The 15,589-nt window shown below is 45.5% G+C and overlaps 2 protein-coding genes and 1 pseudogene across 7 annotated transcripts in view; 1 reads left to right on the forward strand and 2 right to left on the reverse strand.

Moving 5' to 3' along the window:
* Positions 1-3,796: 3,796 nt before the first annotated feature.
* Positions 3,797-4,266, reverse strand: LOC116418780 (annotated as a pseudogene).
* Positions 4,267-6,667: 2,401 nt separating this feature from the next.
* LOC111521601 (ubiquitin-fold modifier-conjugating enzyme 1) lies at positions 6,668-7,564 on the reverse strand. Its single transcript, XM_023185092.2, has one exon. It carries the CDS (start codon positions 7,532-7,534, stop codon positions 7,031-7,033), a length of 504 nt encoding a protein of 167 aa, XP_023040860.1. The 5' UTR covers positions 7,535-7,564; the 3' UTR covers positions 6,668-7,030.
* Positions 7,565-9,858: 2,294 nt separating this feature from the next.
* The window catches only part of UIMC1 (ubiquitin interaction motif containing 1), a 99,015-nt gene continuing 93,284 nt past the window's right edge, over positions 9,859-15,589 (forward strand). The window contains exon 1 of one of the 6 annotated variants that reach the window (XM_031935459.1): positions 9,859-10,342. The gene's annotated coding sequence lies outside the window, so the exon portion shown is untranslated. Of the gene's footprint in view, positions 10,343-14,103; positions 14,124-14,187; positions 14,296-15,589 lie in introns of those variants that run through there. The other 5 variants (XM_031935460.1, XM_031935465.1, XM_031935461.1 and 2 more) reach the window with 5 other exon arrangements.

Below are 15,589 nucleotides of genomic sequence, written 5' to 3' on the forward strand. Positions count from 1 at the left end.
AAAAAAAAAAAAAAAAAAAAAAAAAAAAAAAAAGAGATGGGGGTCTCACTATGTTGCCCAGGCTGGTCTGGAACTCCTGGCCATAAGTAATCCTCCTGCCTTACTGATTTTTAAGGTAAGAGCCTGTTTAAACATCTATTTTGAATGGGCACAAATGAGTTTTTACTTTTTTGAATATCATTATGGAATAATTGATTTTTTTCATTGATTCAATGTCTTTTCTTTTTGTATGCTTTTTGGATTCTTTTTTTTAGACAGGGTCTAGCTCTTGTCACTCAGGCTGGAGTGCAGTGGCACAATCACATCTCATTGCAACCTCCACCTCCTGGGTTCAAGTGATTCTCTTGCCTCAGTCTCCTGAGTAGTTGGGATCACAGGTGCCTGCCACCATGCCCGGCTAATTTTCGTATTTTTAGTAGATACAATGTCTCCATATTGGCCAGGCTGGTCACGAACTCCTGGCCTCAAGGGATCCATCTAGCTTCCCAAAGTGCTGGGATTACAGGCGTGAGACACTGCGCCTGGCCCTGAAGTCAGTTTCGAAGTCAGTAAGACTCCATGACCCATTGAATGTGTGGCGAGAGGGGCTTTGTGGTGGTCTAGGAGGCTTATAGCTTGAGGGAAAGAGTGGATAGTAATGTAACTAAGAGAGACAAATAATGTGTTAAATATACGGATTTTGAGGGGAAGATAATAAATTTGGTTGTGAATGTTCTGAGTTTTAACTTTATGTGGGACATACAGGTGGAAAAGTCAAGTAGACAATTGAGATTCGATGCTAGGAACCAGGACAGGAAAAACAGATTTGGATGTCAGTCACCAGGATGTAGAAAATCTCCCTAAACAGAGCACTGGGAATCCCAGACCTGCAGTGGTTGGCCTGAAATCACTGTGACCACCTAGCTTGAACCTTCAGTCATTTCCTGATGTTTTGAAAAATAGTGTGATCAGCTTCAGGAGGTTGGAGGACATGAGTGAAGTGACAGTTGTCTCTTTGCTGCTTTTGTCGCTTTTTTTTTTTTTCTGAGATGGAGTCTCGTTCTGTCGCCCAGGCTGGAGTGCAGTGGCACGATCTCGGCTCACTGAAACCTCCACCTCCTAGGTTCATGCCATTCTCCTGCCTCAGCCTCCCGAGTAGCTGAGATTACAGGTGCACACCAGCACACCTGGCTAATTTTTTGTATTTTTAGTAGAGACGGGGTTTCACTATGTTGGCCAGACTGGTCTCGAACTCCTGACCTAATGATCTGTCTGCTTCGGCCTCCCAAAGTGCTGAGATTACAGGTATGAGCCACCGAGCCTGGCTGCTTTTGTCTCTTGGGCTTTTGGGTTGCCCTATTTAATGTAAAGTACCATGCAAATAAACAAAAAAACCAAAAAAATAGGATATTGATAAATTTAGAGAATAGGTGATGTGAAAGCTTAGTTCCAAAGCATGTTTTGTTTATTACACAAAATTCTTTTCACTTTTCTCTTTTGAGAAGGGTCTTACTCTGTTGCCCAGACTGGAGTGCAGTAGGATGATCACAGCTCACTGTACCCTCGACCTCCCAGGCTCCAATGATCCTCCCACCTCACCCTCCCCAGTAGCGGGGACTACAGGCAGGCACCACCACACCCAGCTAATTTTTGTATTTTTCATAGAGATGGGGTTTCGCCATGCTGCTTAGGCTTGTTTCGAACTCTTGGGCTCAAGAGATCTGCCCCTCCCAAAGTGCTGGGACTACAGGCATGAGCCACTGTGCCCAGCCTATTATACACAATTCTTGGACCTCCTTTATCTTGTAAGAGAGATCTATTTATTTATTTTTTATTTTTTACATTTATTTATTTATTTTTGTAGAGATGAGTTGCCCACACTGATCTTGAACTCCTGGGCTTAAGTGATTGTCCTGCCTCTGTCCCCCAAAGTGCTGGGATTACAGGCATGAGCCACAGTGCCCAGCCAAGGCAAGATCTTTTTTTTTTTTTCTTTTGAGATGGAGTTTCACTCCTATTGCCCAGGCTGGAGTGCAATGGTGTGATCTTGGCTCACTGCGACCTCTGCCTCCTGGATTCAAGTGATTCTCCTGCCTCACAGCCTCCTGAGTAGCTGGGATTACAGGTGCCCGCTGCCATGCCCAGCTAATTTTTGTATTTTTAGTAGAGATGGGGTTTCACCATCTTGGCCAGGCTGGTTTTACTCCTGACCTCAGGTGATCCACCCACCTCGGCCTCCCAAAGTGTTGGGATTACAGGTGTGAGCCACCGCACCTGGCCAAGAAGATCTACTTTTAAATTAAGAGTGTCAGTTACAAATGACTGAAACCTAACTTGAACTAGCTTAAGCAAAAAAATAAAAAATAAATAAAAAAAATATTGGCTCATGTAACTCAACCACAGGAAGGGCAAGAGTAGCTGGAATAATGGCTCCCCAAGATGTCCAAGTCCTAATCCCCAGAACCTGTGAATGTTACTTTGGCAGAAGGGACTCTGTAGATGTGATTAAGTTTAGGGTCTTGAGATAGGGAGATTATCCTTGATTATCTGTGTGGGCAGGATGTAATCACAGTCCTTATAAGAGGGATGCAGGAGGAGTCAGTCAGAAAGAGAAGAGGATGCAATGATGGAAGCAAAAATTGGATTATTGTACTTTGGAGATGGAGGAAGGGGCCACAAGACCAAGAATGAAGGTAGCCATCAGAAGATGAATAAGATAAGGAAATGGATTTTCCCCGGAGAGCCTCCAGAAAGTAGCAGCTCCGCCAACACCTTGACTTCTAACTTTTGAACTTCTAACATTCAGAACTATAAGAATAAATCTGTGAGGCTGCACGTGGTGGCTCACACTTGTAATCCCAGCACTTTGGGAGGTTGAGGAGGCCAGATCACTTGAGCCCAGGAGTTCAAGACCAGCCTGGGCAACATGGCAAAATTCTGTCTACAAAAACAAAAATTAGCTGGATGTGGTGGCACGTGCCTGTAATCCCAGCTACTAGGGAGGCTGGGGTGGAAGGATCACTTGAGCCTGGGAGTTTGAGACTGCAGTGAGCCATGACCGTGCCACTGCATTTCAGCCTGGGCAACAGAGACCCTGTCTCAAAAAAAAAAAAAAAAAAAAGTGTTGTTTTAAACCATTAAATGTGAGGAAATCTGTTGCAGCAGCCATAGAAAGCTAATATGAATACATTGCCTCCCTAGGCTTTGGCTTTCTTTTTATTAATTATATATTTTAATCAAATGAACAAAATACCTGTAAACTAAAAATCTGGAGTCCCCAACTGATGGAACGGACCTCCTCTTGGCCAAGGGGAACCCAAAGAAACCTTAAAGAAACCGAGTTCCGGCTGGGCGCAGTGGCTCAGGCCTGTAATCCCAGCACTTCGGGAGGCTGAGGCAGTCGGATCACGAGGTCAGGAGACTTGAGACCATCCTGGCTAACACAGTGAAACTCCATCTCTACTAAAAATACAAAAAATTAGCCAGGCGTGGGACCTGTAGTCCCAGCTACTGGGGAGACTGAGGCAGGAGAATGGCGTGAACCTGGGAGAAGGAGCTTGCAGTGAGCCGAGATTGCACCACTGCACTCCAGCCTGGGCAACAGAGCGAGACTCCGTTTGGGGGGAAAAGAAACCAAGTTCCCAGCCATACAGGATGGGAGGTCAGACATGCCTCATTGTACCCCTCCCTTTTGTTGTTTAGACACAACGGACCAGTATTAACATTTAAATAGAGATCAGAAGACTGACTGAACAGACTCTGTGTGGCAATAAGATACCAAATTGTAAACAAGACTTAAGGCTATGCCAGGCAAGGGTTAAGTCATACACCTGAACAGCTTAGTTCTTCTCCAGTGTCTCTTCTTGGAGTTGTACATTATTTTATTTTATTTTAGAGACAGAGTCTTGCTCTATCACCCAGGCTAGAGTGCAGTGGCGGGATCTCGGCTCACTGCAACTCCGCCTCTCGGGTTCAAGCAATTCTCCTGTCTCAGCCTCCCGAGTAGCTGAGATTACAGATTCTTGACATCATGCCCGGCTAATTTTTGTATTTTTAGTAGAGATGGGGGTTTCACCATGTTGGCCAGGCTGGTCTCAAACTCCTGACCTCAAGTGATCCACCCGCCTCAGCCTCCCAAAGTGCTGGAAGTTGAGGCCTGAGCCACAGCACCCAGCTGTAAATGATTTTATTATCAGTTTTCATGTGAATCCACTGGGGAGTGGGCAAAATTTGCTTTTGTTTATTGGTCAGGAATTGCTTGATCCTGAAAATCTTGTGAAAAGACATGGCAAGGTTTGGAGTCAACCTCCATAGACTACGATGGCGGAGAAAGGGAGAAAGAGCTCATGGTAGTTTTGATATGATTAATGATATTATGCATCTTTTCATGTAGTTATTGGACATTTGAATACATTATTTGGAGAGATGTCCATTTAAGATCTTTGTGGCCAGGCACGGTGGCTCTTGCCTGTAATCCCAGAACTTTGGGAGGTTGAGACAAGAGGATAGTTGCCTATGCTTTTTTCCCAGTTGTTTTTTTGTTATGGTAAAATACACATAACATAAAACTTACTGTTGTAACCATTCTAAGTGACCAGTTCAACAGTATTAAATACATTCATAATGTCGTATAGCTATCACCACCATCCATCTCCAGAACTCTTTTCATCGTGTTGCCTGTGCTTTTGATGTCATATTCAAGATATTATTGCCAAATCTAAGGTCATGCAGATTTTCCCATATGTTTTCTTCTAAGAGTTTTTTTTTTTTAAATTATGATTACTTTTTTAAAGACAGGGTCTCACTCTATTGCCTAGGCTGGAGTGCAGTGGCTCAATCATAGCTCTCTGCAGCCTGGAATTCCTAGGCTCAAGGGATCCTCCCATGTTAGCCTTCTTAGTAGCTGGGATTACAGGTGCACACCACCATACCCAGCAAAGTTTTAAATTTTTTTGTAGAGATGGAGTCTCACTACATTGCCCAGGCTGGAGTACAGTGGCTATTCATAGGCATGATTATAGTGTACTACATCCTTGAACTCCTCGGCTCAAGTAATGCTCTTACCTCAGTTCCTGAGTAGCTGGGACTACTGGTATGTATTACTGTGCCCAGCTTATAGTGTATTCATTTTAAATTACAAAGTAGAATTACACAGTAGTGGTTCTTTTTTTTCTTTTTTTTTGTGACAGGGTCTTGCTTTGTCACCCAGGCTAGAGTGCAGTGGAGCAACCTTGGTGGCTCACTGCAACCTCTGCCTCCTGGGCTCAAGTTATCCTCCCACCTGAGCCTCCCGAGTAGCTGAGACTACAGGTGCAAGCCACCAAATCCAGCTAATTTTTGCATTTTTTGTAGAGATAGGGTTTTGACATTTTGCCCAGAATGGTCTCGAACTCCTGAGCTCAAGTGATCTCCCCATGTTTGCCTCCCAAAGTGCAGGGATTACAGGCATAAGCCACCACACTTGGTCCAGTAGTGGTTCTTAAAATAAAATTAGAACATTACAGATATATTATGGTTCCTTTTGTCCACTCCCAATTTTGTACCTCTAGCTCCCTTTTCTAAGGTACCCTCTGGCCAGGCCTGGTTGCTCACTTTGGGAGGCCGAGGCAGGCAGATTACCTGAGGTCAGGAGTTCAAGACTAGCTTGGCCAACATGGTGAAACTGAAAATACAAAAAATTAGCCAGGTGCAGTGGTGCCCGCCTGTAATCCTGGCTACTCAGGAGGCTGAGGCAGGGGAATCGCTTGAACCCAGGAGGCAGATCACGCCACTGCACTCCAGCCTGGGTGACAGAGTGAGATTTCGTCTCAAAAAAAAAAAAAGTATCCTCTATTATGTGTTTATTACATATCCCTGTATCTTCCTAGGCCTATGGAAATACTGTTAGATATATTTACTACCTTCAAAAACATATGGTATTATTTGCATAAGAATATGTGTGTTTACGCAAATGGAATCATAATGAGCATATCATTCATTCTACTTTACTCTGTGCTAGGCATTGTTCTAACTTTGACGATACAGCAATACACCAAATAAAGTTTCTATTCTCATGGACCTTACATTATCCTGCCACTTGTTTCTTAAAATTCATATCATGTATTGAGGTCTATGCATGATGATACATGTAGATCTGTTTCATTTCTTTTTTCTGAGACAAGGTCTCGCTCTGTCACCCAGTTTAAAGTGCAGTGGTGCGATCATAGCTCACTGCAACCTGGAACTCCTGGGCTCAATGGATCTTCCTGCCTTGGCCTCTCGCGTAGCTGGGATTACAGACACACACCACCACATGTGGCTAATTGTTTGTTCATTTATTTAATTTTTTCTGGCCACCCGGCATCTGTATAATTTTTTATAATTTTTTATTTTTTAATTTAATTTTAGTTTTTGAGACAGAGTCTCGCTGTGTTGCCCAGGCTGGAGTTCAAGCAATTCTCCTGCCTCAGCCTCTCAAGTAGCTGGGACTTACTGGCACGTGCCACCATGCCTGGCTGATTTTTATATTTTTAGTAGAGATGGGGTTTCACCATGTTGACCAGGTTGGTCTTGAACTCCTGACCTCAGGTGATCCACCCGCTTCAGCCTCCCAAAGTGCTAGGATTACAGGTGTGAGTCACCATGCCAGACCTATTTTTATTTTTATTTTTATTTTTTATTTTATTTTATTTTATTTTATTTTATTTTATTTTTACCAGAGGAAGCAGCTTTTATTGATGGGTTATCTCCAGAAACCAGAAAGACTTTATGTACTCACTTTCAGTTACCCCCATGCCTCCAGGATTGCATGATGCTCCACCTGGGGGCGGATATAAATTACCTCTAGATTGTCCAAAGCCCAGTCTTTCCCTTCGCTGTGCAGCCTTAGAAACTAAGTAGCAATACTGGTTGGTGTTTGTTTGTTTCTCCCCCAGCAATGACTGCTGCAGCTACTTAGTAACAACTAGAGGTGGAGGGTGTCCGGGGAAGCAGTTAGATAAGTGTGATGCACAGGAAAACAGTATCGTAGCCTATCAAAGGGCCCTCTGCCCTGCCTCAGTGGCTTGATTCTTCATTGGTTGCATTTCTCTTTGTGTTGGATGACGCCCTTCTGAATCAGATCAGGGATTTCTACTGCCAGCCATGGACCCAGCCCCAGAGCCATGAGATGAGCTAGTCCAAATTTGGGCACATTCCTGGCCCACAAAGGTTTGAAATGATCCGTCAGGCATATTTTGCCACCCCTGTACATCTTTGCTGTCTTTCCATCCAGCTCAGGAACTGCAATTTCTGGGGCAGTAGTAGGATATGTGATAGGAATGTCAAACTCGATGTCAAACTCATATTTCAGGAGGTCATGGATATACCAGCATTTTCCAAACCACCGAGTCCCTTCCTTGTTGGACTCCAGTCGGAACCAATCGTTGTCAGCATTCTTGTTGTTCTCCACATACCGGATAAGGGACTGATATTCCTCCTTCAGTCGCTGCACCCACAACTCCCGATCTCGGGGTCCGGCGTTAGTCTTCAGCACCGGGATCTCAGACACAACACGTCGCGTGGCCTCATCCGCCATCTTGGACCAGGGCCTATTTTTATTTTTTTTTAGACGGAGTCCCGCTCTGTCGCCTGGGCTGGAGTGCAGTGGCTGGATCTCAGCTCACTGCAAGCTCCGCCTCCTGGGTTTACGCCATTCTCCTGCCTCAGCCTCCCGAGTAGCTGGGACTACAGGCGCCCGCCACCTCGCCCGGCTAGTTTTTTTTTTTTTTTGTATTTTTTTTTTTAGTAGAGACGGGGTTTCACCATGTTAGCCAGGATGGTCTCGATCTCCTGACCTCGTGATCCGCCTGTCTCGGCCTCCCAAAGTGCTGGGATTACAGGCTTGAGCCACCGCGCCCGGCCCTATTTTTATTTTTAATAGAGACAAAGTCTCAATGTGTTGCCAAGGCTGATCTTGAACTCCTGGGCTCAAGTGATCCACCCACCTCAACCTCCCAAAGAAGTTTCATTTCTTTTCTTTTTTCATTTCTTTTAATTGTTGTATGTTATTCTATGAATATACTATACTATGTAATACATCATTCTCTTATGATGGACATTTAGTTTTATATCAATTAGGATGTTTTCTACTTCAGGTAACAGAAAAACATGACTCATAATGGTGTAAATATTAAGGAAACTGATTATCTCACATCATAGAAAACCCAGAAGTTGAATGGTTGCCAGGTATATATGCTTAGGGTCCTAACTCTGCTATTTTCTGCTTTTTTTTTCCCCTCTCTTCTAAGCTCTGAAATAATTATATGTTGTTATATAACAAATTACCCCAAAACTTAGTGGCTTAAAACATAGGCCAGGTGCAGTGGCTTATGCCTGTAATTCCAGCACTCTGGGAGACTGAGGTGGAAGGATCACTTGTGCCCAGGAGTTTGAGACCAGCCTGGGCACATAGTGAGACTCCATCTTCAAGAAAAACAACAAAAAAATAGCTAGCCATGGTGACATACACCTGTAGTCCCAGCTACTTGGGAAGCTGAGGTGGGAGGATAACTTGAGCTCAGGAGTTTGAAGCTGCAGTGAGCCGTGATGACACCACTGCACTCCAGTATGGGCGATAGAGTGAGACCTTTTTTTTTTTTTTAAAAAAAAAACAAACAAAAAACAACAACCAAAAAACCATAAACATAGTTTTCATAGGTCATGAGTTGGGACATGGCTTAGACAGGTCTTTGGCTTAAGGTCTCTCCTAAGATGTGATCAAGCTGTTGCCCTGTGAGTCTTTCCATATGGCTATTTCTCACAGTACATACAGCATTTGGCCTGAGTGAGCAAATTAAGAACTTGAGATAGTACCCAAGAAGGAAGCCACAGAGTTTTTATAACCCAATCTTGGAAAAGACATGCCATCATTTCTGCCTTATTCGATTGTTTAGAAGTGAGTTATTAAGCATAGCCCACACTCAAGAAGAGAGATTACACAAGAGTGTGGTTGCCAGCCCGTGGGATCATTAAGGGCCATCTTACAGGCTGCCTATGATAGGCTGTCTGATCTCAGGTTTGCAGAATGGCTGCCAACAACAATGCATTAATAGTCTTCCCTGAAGTGAGATGCCCTAAAGGGATCTTTCTGGCCCTGCACTGAAACCTTTTCTCAAACCTTTTCTCCCTACTCCTCAATCAATTTAATCAACATTTATTGAGTATTTGCTTTAGGACAGGCTCATTGCTACTTGTGAGGATTACATGGATCATGTCTTCATAGAGCTCACAAGTCTTATTGAAGAGATATAGACTCATACAGCAAAGAATTGCAGTATATTGTGGGAGATTGAATGTCCCAGAAGCTGAGGAAGGATGCAGGAGAAAAGAACTGAGGTTAGAGGAAGCAGTGGAAGAAATGGTTCAGGAGGGTTTTGGAAGATCAGTTGGAGGTAGGTGGCATGGGGGAGATAGGACAAAGGCATTCCAGAATGTAAATGTTACAGAAAAGAACTAAGAATAATGCACCTGTAGTTCCACGTTCGATTACCCCACCGTTAACATTTTCTTATGTTTATTTTTAGGTCTTTTTTTTTTTTTTTTTGAGACAGAGTCTCACTCTGTCACCCAGGCTGGGGTGCAGGGGCGTGATGTGGGCTCACTGCATCTTCCGCCTCCCGGATTCAAGCGATTCTCTTGCCTCAGCATCCCAAGTAGCTGTTATTACAGGCGTCCGCCACTACGCCTGGCTAATTTTTGTATTTTAGTACAGAAGGGGTTTCACTGTGTCGACCAGGCTGGTCTCGAACTCCCGACCTCAGGTGATCCGCCCGCCTCGGTCTCCCAAAACGCTGGGATTATAGGCGTGAGCCATCGCACTCGGCATTTCCGCGCTTTTCTAGACCTGAAATAGCTGGGTCATAAAATGGGCATTTTAAATTTCACCACACGGAATTGTCCTCAAAAGTGGCCGTTCTATACATTTTACCCCACAGCTATCTCTGAGTTTGTTGTTACTCCTTGCTTTCCCTCAAACCGCAAGCAACTGAGATCGCGCCAGGCGTGAGCCGTGTCCCGGGCGGCCAGCGCCTCCCGCGCAGTTGGTACGTCCCGGGTGGCTCCCCCGCGGCGGGGGTTGGTTCAGTCTCCGCGCGCCGCGCCTGCGCCCGCCCCGAGAGCACGTCTCTGGCATCCGACGCGCGCGCCCCTCTCCCTCCCCCCGCGCTCCCAACGTGTGGCGGCTCGCGACCCCCGGCAACCCGGAGAAGGTGGGTTGAGCGGCCCGCGCCGGCGAGTGAGTACCTGCCGCCTGTGCACAGCTCCGCCCGCCCCTCCCTGCCTCTTTCTCTTCCTCAGCGGGTCCGCGGCCCACTCCTCTCCGGGAGGGGAGCCTCCCGACGCCGAGGTAGGCCTCTCCCGACGGCAGGGCGGCCCTTCCTGATGCCTGGGTGGGTCCTTCGCGACGCAGGGGTGGGCTCCGGACGCCGGGGCGGGCCTTGCCGAAGTCGGAGGTGGGTCCCTCCGGACGCCGAAGTGGGCTCGGGATGCGGGGTTGGGACCCTCCCGATTCGAGGGCGGATTCCGGACGCCGGGACGGGCCATTCCTGGTGCTGGGTTGGGCTTCTCCAGATGCCCGGACTGGGTCCCTCCCGACGCTCGGGTGGGCTCGGGACACGGGGAGTCCCTCCCGACGTTGAGGTGGGCTCGGGACGCGGGTTGGGTTTCTCCTGACGCCACGCAGCGCCCCTCGGAACGCCAGGTTGGGCTTTGCACCCTCGGTTGCCGGGTGGGTCCCTTTCACACCTGGGGGGCGGTCTGCATCCTCCCGGGCGTCGGGCGGGCTCCGAGCTTCCTCGGCCGTGGTCCGTGCCGCCTCACGCCTCGGGGCGCCCGGCCTGCGCTGCTTCCCGCGCTGGGTTACTATTTTGTTGTGTGATCCTCGTTTTCTCTAATTATTTGCCCCGAAAAAACCCCCAACGCTCTCTTTGGAGATCCTCATCGTCCTAGACGCTTTCGCCCCCGCAGGGCCGGCGCGTTTCCAGGTGCTCTCAGGCGGCGCCGCAGACTTCTCAGCGTCACAGCAGGCGGGCTAGTTCCCCGCCGCTCAGTTAACCGGGCGCGCGTCCCGGGCAGTAGTGGAGCTGGATTTGAATCCCGGGAGCCGGACTCCAGTGTTCTTTCATTTGATCACTACATCGCACTGACATATAGAAAAGACACCCGGAAAAAGTGAAAAGTTTATGCTTCTGTCTTTATTGTTTTCCTGTCAATGGAGAAAGTGCCTTGTAGTCGAATGAAAGTGTGTTTTTGGAATCAGATACATTGAGCTTCAATTCTTAGCCCTTTACCAATTTATCAGCTGTTTGCGTAAGTTTCCTCACGTGGAAAATCGTGATGTGAATATCTACTACGTAGAGTTGTTGTGAAACTAGATACTAAAGTCGTGTTCGGATTGTATTGTTATACACTTGTCCTAAACTGAGGCTGAATATAAACAGAAAAATGGAAAATAAAGTATCAGGGATGTATGCGTGTGTATGTATGCATTTACCTTTTTACAAAAATTACAGAAATAAGTTCATTGTATTTAGTTATTAAAGCGCTTGGCTGCCGGGCGTGGTGGCTCACTCCTATAATCCCAGCACTTTGAGAGGCCGAGGCAGAAAAATCACTTGAGTCCAGGAGCATGAAGACCGGCCTGGGTAACATAGGAGACTCTGTCTCTACAAAAAGTAAAAAAAAATATCAGAGTATGGTGGCGCCTGCCTGTAGTCCCAGCTACTCAGGTGGCTGAGGCAGGAGGCTCCCGTGAGCCCAGGAGGTGGAGGCTGCAGTGAGCTATGATCGTGACACTGCCCTTCAGCATGGGCAAGAGTGAGACCCTGTCTCTTAAAACCCTCAAAATAAAAAAAATTAGCTGGGCGTGGTGGCACGTGCCTGTGGTTCCCAGCTTCTCGGGAAACTGAGGTGGGAGGATTGCTTGACCTTTGGAGGTCAAGGCTAATTGCCCTACTGCACTCCCTCCTGGGTGACAGAGCAGGACCTTGTCTCCAAATAAAGAAAGTGCTAGGTACCTATTTAGGGCCAAGAGTCAATCATTTATAAAGGATTGTTCTTAAGGTCCCTATGCCCCCAAGCTTTCAAAGCAATTTTGACAAGTTTGGTACCTGGACTGTCAAGATTTTAAATTACCTTGTCAGTAATTTTTCTTCAGATAGATCAAGACGATGGATGTGCTGAAAGAAAATGGCAAATAATATCTGAAATTGAGAATTTTCAAGGACACTTCCCAAAATGTTACCTGTGAAATAAGTCTCATTACCGGGGCACCTGTCCTGCTTCTGCATCTTTCTGGAGACATTTTGTTCCCTAATGTCATGATTAAGAAGCTGCTGTTGGCATCCAGACTTGATTCCTCCTTCATAGGCAGTCAGTGGTAATTCATTTTAGCTTAGTTCAATAAGTGAAGATAGACCATTATTTTAGTGAGTCCTTCATCTTGAAGGGTAGTAACTTAAAAAATAGTAGTTGAACTGTATGCTGGCTTGCTTGTTTAAATGAACTGATCAGGGACCTCTCTTATTTACGTTTTTAGAATTACTGTGGAAAACAGTAATTTACTGTGGCTAAATCTCATGAAGCACTGGAAATTTTGGAATTTGTATCTGTGGGGAGCCTCTACTTAATGCTTCTTATTGATCCTTCATCTGCTGTGATTCTTTGAATACCCACCTTGAGCCTGCAGTGGTTCTATGCTGGGGTTTTATTTATTTGCATGCCTTTTAGAAATTACATATATTTTGTGGTGTGGCTTCCATTACTATCAAATTTGAGCATATTGGTTTAAATATATGGTACATGTAATCCCAGCACTTTGGGAGGCTGAGATGGGCAATTGCTTGCACCCAGGAGTTCAAGACCAGTTTGGGTAACATGGTGAAACCCAGCCTCTACAGAAAATACAAAAAATTAGCTGGGCTTGTTTGCACATGGCTCTGGTGGGAGAATTGCCTGATCCTGGGAAGTTGAGTCTGTGGTGAGCTATGATCATGCCATTGCACTCCATGACAGAGTGAGGCCTTGTCTCAAAAACGATACACATGCACACACGTGGTACAGGAAACAACTTTGTGCTCCTTATTTACTCAGCAAATATTTATAGGTGCATATCCTGTATCAAGCAGCAGTTTTAGTTAGAGGAGATACAAGTTATGGAAATTGGAGTCCAGTTTTCATGTCAGTAGACAAAAGTGCAAGTACCTGCTGTGTTTGGGCAAGTTACTTTTCTGAACCTGCGTTTCCTCATGATGATATATTCGGGTTTCTTAGGATTGATTGAAATATTCACACATCAAATACTTATTAGTACTATTTTTTTTTTTGAGACGGAGTCTCACTGTCCCGAGCTGGAGTGCAGTGGCACGATCTCGGCTCACTGCAAGCTCTGCCTCCTGGGTTCACGCCATTCTCCTGCCTCAGCTGCCCAAGTAGCTGGGACTACAGGTGCGTGCCACCAAACCAAGTTGATTCTTTGTGTTTTTGGTAGAGACGGGGTTTCACCATGTTAGCCACGATGGTTTCGATCTCCTGACCTCGTGATCCACCCACCTCGGCCTCCCAAAGTGCTGGGATTACAGGTGTGAGCCACCACACCCAGCCATGTTTATTATTTTTAAAAACTTTTTATTAAGGTATCATTTATATACAGTAGAGTGAACCAATCTTAATTGTACAGTTCAATGTGTACACCCATGTAAGTACCACCAAGGTATGGAATATTTTCAGAAGGCTCCCTTGTGTCTTTCCCAGTCACTACCCTCCAGAAGTAACCGATGTTCTGACTTGGATCACCAGAGGTTAATTGTTTTATTTTTTATTTTTATTTTTTTGGGAAAAAGTCTCACTGTCACCAGGCTAGAGTCCAGTGGTGCAGTCGTAGCTCACCACAACCACAAACTCCTGGGGTCGAGATCCCTTCTCCTCAGCCTCCTGAGTAGCTAGGACTGCAGGCGCATGCCACTATGCCTAGCTAATTTAAAAATTTTTTTGTGGATTTTTTTTTTTTGAGACAGTCTCACGGTTGCCCAGGCTGGAATGCAGTGGTGCGATCTCGGCTCACTGCAGCCTCTCCCTGCTGGGTTCAAGCGATTCTCGTGTTTCAGCCTCCCAAGTAGCTGGGATTACAGGTATGTGCCACCATGTCTGGCTGATTTTGTTTTGTTTTGTTTTTTTTTTTTGAGACAGTCTCACAGTTGCCCAGGCTGGAATGCAGTGGTGCGATCTCGGCTCACTGCAGCCTCTCCCTTCTGGGTTCAAGCGATTCTTGTGTCTCAGCCTCCCAAGTAGCTGGGATTACAGGTATGTGCCACCATGTCTGCCTGATTTTGTTTTTTTTTTTGGGGGGGGCGGAGTCTCACTGTGTCCAGCCCAGGCTGGAGTGCAGTGGCGTAATCTCAGCTCACTGCAAGCTCTACCTCCTGGGTTGATGCCATTCTCCTGCCTCCTGCCTCAGCCTCCCAAGTAGCTGGGACTACCTTTCCTCGCTAATTTTTTTTTTTTTTTAGTAGAGATGGTTTTCACCGTGTTAGCCAGGATGGTCTCGATCTCCTGACCATATGATCCGCCTGCCTCAGCCTCCCAAAGTGCTGGGATTACAGGCGTGAGCCGTGGCACCCTGCCCTCACTTTATTCTTTGTCAAGATTGTTTAAGCTGTTCTGGGGCCCATGCATTTCCATATACATTTAGAATAAGCTTGTCTATGTCTACAAAAAGTCTTAGTGGAATTTTTATAGGAATTGCATTAAACCTAAGATAATGTTCTGTGCTCCCAAAGGTTGAAGAAAAAAAAAAAACCTAGGATCAGTTTGGGGAGAATTGATATGTTTACTATGTTGAGACTTCCAACCCGTGGGATGGTATGTCTCTAACTTATTTAGATCTTTGATTGCTTTCACTAGTTATTCAAAAAACAAAACCCCATAAAACAACTTATGTATAAATCTATCCACACACCTGCAGTGAACTCATTTTCAACAAAGGTGCCAAGAACATATGCTGGGGAAAAGACAGTCTCTTCAATAGATAGTGCTTAGAAAACTGGATATCTACATGCAGAAGAATGAAACTAGGCCTCCATCTCTTGCCATATACAAAAATCAAATAAAAATGTATTAAATGTATTAAATCCGAGACCTCAAACTATGAAATTAGTGCAAGAAAACTTTGGGGAAACTCTCTAGGACATTGGTCTGTGCAAAAACTTCTTGAGTAATATCCCATAACCACAGGCAACCAAAGCAAAAATGGACAAATGGGATCACATGAAGTTAAAAAGCTTCTGCACAGCAAAGGAAACAATAAAGTGAAGAGATAACCCGCAGAATAGGAGAAAATATTTGCAAACTACCCATCTGAGAAAGAATTAATAACCAGAATATATAAGAACTCAACTCTATAGGAAAAAAAATCTTAATAATCCAATTTTAAAAATGGGCAAAATATTGGAATAGACATTACTTCAAAGAAGACATGCAGGCCAGGCACGGTGGCTCACGCCTGTAATCCCAGCACTTTGGGAGTCCAAGGCAGGTGGATCACCTGAGATTGGGAGTTCGAGACTAGCCTGACCAACATGGAGAAACCCCATCTCTA

Source organism: Piliocolobus tephrosceles, chromosome 4 (genome assembly GCF_002776525.5).
Source record: "Piliocolobus tephrosceles isolate RC106 chromosome 4, ASM277652v3, whole genome shotgun sequence".
In the NCBI taxonomy this organism is placed as follows: Eukaryota; Metazoa; Chordata; class Mammalia; order Primates; family Cercopithecidae; genus Piliocolobus; species Piliocolobus tephrosceles.